Source organism: Phyllostomus hastatus, unplaced genomic scaffold, assembly GCF_019186645.2.
Source record: "Phyllostomus hastatus isolate PE091 unplaced genomic scaffold, TTU_PhHast_1.1 phas_scaffold_317, whole genome shotgun sequence".
Taxonomy (NCBI): Eukaryota; Metazoa; Chordata; class Mammalia; order Chiroptera; family Phyllostomidae; genus Phyllostomus; species Phyllostomus hastatus.
This window is the reverse complement of record NW_025334023.1, coordinates 16,534,617-16,541,770: the sequence shown is the minus strand read 5'-3', so window position 1 is coordinate 16,541,770 and position 7,154 is coordinate 16,534,617. Positions and strand designations below refer to the sequence as shown.

Genomic DNA, 7,154 nt, shown 5'->3' with positions numbered 1-7,154 from the left:
GCAAATCACTCCACAATCTCATTTTCCCTCTTGAACTTGCCAGCTCCTTGAGACTCAGTTCAAGCATCATGGCACAAGGGATACCCACCCTTCCCCTGGTCTTTTGCACACATGCACACTGTGGCACCCAGGTGATGATGTGATATTTGCCATTGGATTTCTCCCTGATGTTATACAAAGTGAAAGAGACTAAGTGCCAGTCTAGCCCAGTCTAGGTGTCTGGAATGGCTCTGAGAGAGATTTTCCTCCCTGGTTCTTCTACCCTAAATACATTTTACCTTTCTAGGAAGAGAGAGGTGGGAAACCTTCAGCTTCATTGTAATAATTAACATGTTGTATTTCTGTCACCCTGTTGCCCTCTCTCAGTTATTATTACTGTGGGGAAAGTCAATTCAAATCTAGATTATGTAAAAGAGGGTGAAGGGGGCGGGTGCTTGGGTGGAGGTGGGCAAATAGGGGTGAGAAAATGGCACCATATGTAATAGTGTCACTAATAAAAATAAAGTTAAAAAAATAATTAGTGAATGTAATAAACATATACAGAAACCATGTAAATGGTATATCCCCAGCATAGGCAAGGCTGGAAAGTTTACCTACACTCTACTCATCTTTTCAATATGGAATAAAAATGTGGGTTTATTATTGGAATATGATGAAGGTTTAATATTAGCACAATAATCCAATTCCTTATACTAATATTCCTAAGGAAAATTTCATTGATAGTTGGTAGAAGTGATTTGTTAAATAATAATACACACTATATAATAAAAACAACAATATAAGTAATGGGTATATTATGAATAGGTTATACTTTATTTTAAATATATATCAATCAGCATAATTTCAATAGTAAATCCTTTAAACATTAGTTTGAAAGTCAGAAACAAGACAAATATGTCTCACTGTTATTACTTAACATTGTTTTGGATATTCAAAAAACATTTAGAAAAAAGTATTAGAAGTATAAAAATTGTTAATATTACCATTATTTTATAAACTGATTACCTAGAAAAACAATAAAAATAATTCACTAAGATATCTAGTTATCTAAATGCTCAAACCTTAATGGTTTTCATATGAAAGTGATACAATTACTTTTATAATGCTTATATGCATGAGACACAATATGGAAATAGCCAGCAATGTACAGGAAAAAAATGTAATGACAGGGAAATAATCTTAATAAATTTTCAAACATATCGGTAAACTAAATAATCAAATGAATGAGGCATTGGGACAAGAATACACAGACAGAACAGTAGAATAGAATAGTGTACATATCTATATCTATAGCTCAGTATCTATGTATTTATCTGCATGCTATGTATGTCTGTCTCTTTATCCCTCCATCAATCCTGAATGCTAAATAGGAGATTCGCCTGAACCCAGAGCAACAGGAAGGAATTTTGGCTTCTGTTCTACAGAGGCACTCATCAAATGAAATAGCAAACTTTAAGAAATATATATATATTTCTATCTATATATTTGAAATTATAGAGATGTAAGTCTCACAGAAATGTAAGAGTTATATATATATATATGTATATATATATATATATATATATATATATATATATATATGGCCTCCTATATGAGCTGCCCACTCTCACATTTCAGAGTAGCCAACTCTTTCCTCATACCAGAGAGTGCAAGAGTCCAGAGGTACAGTTCTTGTAGGGAGTGTAGCAGCCACAGGCTCAAGGTGGCCACAGAAAACTTCTGGCACACAGAAAATGGGGAAAGTAAAACTTTCTAAAAAATCATTTCTTAAAAACTACAATTGCCATACATTATTACATTAGTTTCAGGAGTACACCTGAGTTATTAGACATTACATAACTTAATGAGTGATCATCCCAATAAATTTCACACCCATCTGATAACTGCATATAGTTACTACACTATTATTGCCTATATTCTCTATGGTGCAATTTACATCCCTATGACTGTTACATAACAATAAATGAGCTTATTAATTCGTCCACCGTTTATGCCCATCTGCCCAAGGCCCTCACACTTCGCAACTGCCAAATTGTTCCAAAAGTAAAACTTCTGACTTCAGAAACACTCAGTCTAAAGCAGTGTGACCTCCACAGCTCAATCATCTGTTTCAAGAGCCTTCACCACACGGAGTTCCTGGGGAGTGGTGAAGATGCTGTAGGAGGACCCCATACATGCTCAAAACTTGTATTTCTCCTCCCAGCAGGACCCACTCCTCCCAGGTTTGTGGAAGTGACATTAAGAGAATGGTCCCAAATTATATAATCCCCAAAGTGTTCCACCCTGTACTTAGGAGGGGTAGAGGTGATGAAGGAACAAACAAAGAAATAAAAGGGAAAGGAAGACCAGCCCTTCCTTTTTTTGCAGATGTTATGGACTTTTGTTGGGAAGCTCTCTGTCCCACCATTTTGGGAATGGACAAAGCTCAGTTTGAGTCTGAGTCAGAGGTGACCCCTGAGGAAGGTGAGCTGCAGCTGCTGTCCTCACAGTCTTCATCTTCTTCCCCACAGCTGGAGTCTGAGGAGCTACTGCTTTCTGCCTTTTCTCCATCTTCCTTATTTTCTTCTGATGTGCATGAGGCATGAGAATGGGCCCCTCTAGTCCCTGATGATTCTGTCTCTGGAGCCTGCAGCCCCTGCTCCTTCTTGCAGAGCCCTTCTTGCAGAGCCCTTGCTGAAGGGCAGAGCACATCTGTCCTGATGATCTTGGCGTCCGGGCCTCCATTCATGTTCATGTTCTTATGCTTAGTATAGGCTCTCTCTCTGTAAGCAGTGTATTCTTCAGGGGACAGATTCTTTAGCCAGTGATCCAGGTCCACCTTGTACTGTTTCTGCAACTCCTCGGCCTGCTTCTTGTAATGCTGCTTCTGGCTCAGTGGGACTCAATGCCAGCATCTGCCAATCTCCACCATGCGCTCCCTTGGGGGCAGGTCTTGCAGCTCCCTACTTGACCACAAATCCTGGTGGAACTTGTGGTATTCATTCATTGGGGGCTTCTTGTGCTCTCCATGGAATTTTATCTTCCCAGAAAAATAGTTTTCTGAGGGAGATTTCACTTTTTCCACATTTTCCTGAAATTTCTTTTGGGCTTTGGTTGGTCTCCTTTTAGGTACAACAGAAGTCATGGTATTCTGGACTAGATCAGGGTGGTCCTTCCTAAACTGAGCCAGTTTCTCCTCAAACTCCTCTTTCTCTTTCTGGAAGTCTTGAATGTATTTCAGCTTCATCTGTTCTGGGAGGTCCTTGTATTTCTTAGACAGGACCTTGGTCAGCTCCAGGTTGTTCAACTCAGGGTACATTTGGGAGTACTTGGCCCTGTTCTCCATGCAGAAGCAGAAGTAAGCAGTCAGGAGCCTCTTGGATAGGTGGGGGTAGTTCTTGAGTGTTTTCCTTTCGTAAGACTTTTTCAAATATTCCTTAGTTTCCAGAACTATTTCTGTCAAAGTACGAAACTTTCTTATTTTATTAGAAATTTCTAACCACTTGAGCTTGCACATTTCTCCAGAATAATCTTTAAAAGCTACTTTTCCCCAGTCCATCTGTGACTGGGTTGCTTTGAATGTGTTATTGTCATTGGGTGGGAGATTATCCTCTAGGAGGTCCAGTAACATCTCAATGTCTTCTTTGGGCCATTGGTCTTGGCCATTACTTGATGCCATTTCTAGGAATTTGAGCCCCTTACAAAGGTATGCAGACTCCACAGCAGAACTTCAAATATCTTCACTCTTAAGACTTAGCAGTTGAGCTATTTTAAGAAGTTTTGCAAAGCGTGGTTCTGTGTTTCTAAGGAGAAAGAGAAGAAGTGAATGAGAAAACCACAACCCACTTGGGATATGTCCCTCATGTAATTGACTTGCCTTAACAAAATAAATGAAAACCTGCCTACCTCTGAAGGGAAATTTTGCTTACCTGTCATGTGCTATATTGTCACATTTCAAAATCATCCTGTCACCTTTCATTCTACCCTGCTTTTGCCGGATCTCATCAGGGTCCTTCTTAAATACAATGACAACTGGCTACTCAGGGCTCAATGTAAGAAAAAAAGCCCTGGGGAAAGAAAAAGCAAAAGATTAAAAAGAAAAGGAGAAATGTCAAAACAGGGAAAGAGCTATTGATCTCTAGTGCCCTTAGTGTGGTCACCTTTAAGTGTGCTCAGGTGTCTGTGCAGAATGTACAGGCTAGAATCAAAATGGAACAAGCTAAGGAGACATGCATTCCACACTGGTATATTTTGTGAATGAATTTTAAACCTGGAGGAAATGACTAATGTAGAGATTATTTGTAGTGCAGAAATGAATACCTTCTAATGTACCATATTACTTCTCCCTTCAAAAGTCAAGGATCAAATGAGAATTATGGAATATCTACAATTGTATTAGAATATCTTTTCTTCATTTTCAATCATCTGTCCCTTTTACCCTTCCACAACAAGGTTTTCCAATTAAGTTTCAGGTATCATGCCTAAATAAGAAACCACACAAAATCTAGACCTTTCCCTCTAGGTATCACAATTTGTACAGACAAGGAACATAACACAAAAAAATAATTATGCAAAACTAAATGTCAAAACAATAACATTAAAATTTTATAGCTCAAGAGTAAACTAAAGTAATTCCATCATTTAAATTTAACTAGGCAGATTACATTTTCTTAGTAAAGCCTTAAGCCAACTGATTTTTAAATTATCATTTCTATTTTTTAGGAAAGAATAACTCATCTACATAAAAGTGTGTGCTCACCTGATGATTGAACAATTCTTCTCATCGATGTTGGTTGGGTCAAGGGTTCTGTGTTGTCTGGGCTTTCAGTACCAGAAGGCAGTTGTGACCTTCTGAGTTTTTCACAGTCCAGCCAACACCAAAGGCCTCCAAGCAGAATGAACCTGGCTTTTGAGCAGCACTTATAGAAGGACCCTGGAAGCTCCACCCCAGTTCTGTTTCTACAGTGTTGAAAACCTGTGGGACAGGCAAGGACATTGTTGATTAGATAAATCCCTTCCATAATCTCCAGAAATAATGTCTTTAACCCCTACCCCCATCCCTTGTTGGTTCATCCTGGACATTGATTTTTAACAACAGCCACATGGCAAAATTTTATCTCAGTTTCTGGCTAAAGTTTGTGAAAATGTTCCCACATTCTACTTCCATTCCTGCTCCCACATCTGACTTTATTTCAAATGGCATTTGAATATAAGTCCTTCCCTTCAGTACTAATTTCAGTCTTATCCTATGGTCTAGAATCTGAAATTCTCTCATCTGTAGGATGGCTATTTAAGCTGTTTCAATCCAGTTCAATTTCTCCCCAGTCTTTAGAGGTTAAGGTGGCACTTGAGATAAAAATGTGAATGACTATATTTCGTTCTGTGTTTAGAGAGCCAAAATTGTACTAAAATTTACGTGATTTGGTGAAAGCAATTTGATGAAACCCCAGTTGGCAATCAGGATATCATGACTGTAATGATGACTGTGTTTTTTACAATGTTAGGCTTCATAATTTTTTTAAAAAACTCCATTTCCCCCATCTACAGTATTTAAAAATTGTATTATTAAGTTTTCAACAAATAATTTATTATATGAATTGCTCCACAATTGTATATTATCAAGAAACTCTAAATTAATAAAATGCTTTAACAGTTAGGTTATAATGCAGTATGTAAATGTGAATTAATTTTGGATTGTTCAACTTATTCATATACATAGACACAGCCAAAATTTGGACAAAGGAATTTCTGGAGGCCTAAACTCCTTGTGTTTATCAATGGTAATAAGTTGTTGGTGTGAGCTTTTTAAATAAACATCTCTTTTTTATAGTGTGCAATATTTTTGGTAATGAGAATGAGCCACTGGAAGAAGGAAAAGCTGTTTTTACAAAAATACGTTGCCAGATACATACCACATACCTTAAAATAACTCACATAGACTTTGTGTGCACCCCACCAGGCTAGAGCCCCATCCTCACATTCCCTGGCCCTGCCCCTACCTGGTCATTGGGATACCCACCAACCAGCTCACGGTTTACACCATCCACAGTCAAAATGTCACCTGGTACCCTGTTCCACCACTGTCATTGGCAGCTGCCCAGCCTGCAGAGCAGGCACACAGTGCCAAGGACAAGGCAAGCACTCCCACCCCTTGTGAGGCACTTGGCACAAGGGAGCCACCACTTGCACATACAGCTGGTCAGTCCAGGGGCATGGAGGACAGCATGCAGCCCAGACTCCCTGCTCCTGCTCACTCCTGGCCTGTTTGTTCCCCTGGCTTCTAGGACCACAACCACATCCCCCACAGCACCCAGGCATCCAAGCTCCCAGAATGCATGACTTCAGGCCTTGTGTTTTGTAAAGAGCTCTTCAGAACTCGGCTTAAATGCTTGAAGCAAAGAAGCCTACTTCCCTGGATCCAGAGCCCTGCTCCCTCCTGTTATCTCTTCACCGGGGATCGGTTACACACACAATAAATGCGCTGTTCACTGGACTATGAAAAGTAAACTAACATAATTGGTTTTAAGAAAAAGAACACATAAATAAACTATTATCTAAAGCACATAAGCTATCATTATTAAACTATAAAATTGCTAAAATACTAAGAAATAATATTCTAATATAACTGAAAGTTTGAGATGAGTATTGTCATATACTATCGGTATGTGTAGGGTAAATGGAGGCTGTCTGGCTGCCTCACCCAGGTGTCTGGGTAGGTAAGGGAAGCAGTGTTCCCATAGCCTTGAATGGACATGATAAGTAGTGTCCTCATAGCCTTGAGACCAGGTCTGATAAACTGTTACCATAACGTGAAGTGGCCTCGCATGTGGATAATTATGTTATGTTATCTAATTTCTGTCCTCTTGCCAGCTTTGTTCCCCTCCAGTACTTAAACTGTTAGGGACTCCCTGCTGGGGGCGATGGTGGGAGACACATACAAAGGAACAGGAACCATGATGGGCACCACGCTGGCGAACAAGGGACGTGATCTGTGCCACACAAAGACATGAAGATAAACATGCAGGTAGAAGCATGCCTGGCTTGCCCCCCCACCCCCCGTGAACAAAGGCATGGCAAACATGCCAATGGCTCCATGAATATTATTCCACCTGTGTGAATGCCATGAACCTGCCTGGCCTTGAAGAGTTGCAGCACGGTATGTTAGAGGTTAATGA

At 39.6% G+C, this 7,154-nt stretch overlaps 1 protein-coding gene across 1 annotated transcript; it reads right to left on the bottom strand.

The window, feature by feature from the left end:
• Window positions 1–2,425: 2,425 nt before the first annotated feature.
• On the bottom strand, window positions 2,426–3,658 carry LOC123805370 (upstream-binding factor 1-like protein 1). Its single transcript, XM_045817851.1, is given in 1 exon segment — window positions 2,426–3,658. A coding segment is annotated over 1 exon segment (1,233 nt).
• Between the last annotated feature and the right edge of the window lie 3,496 nt (window positions 3,659–7,154).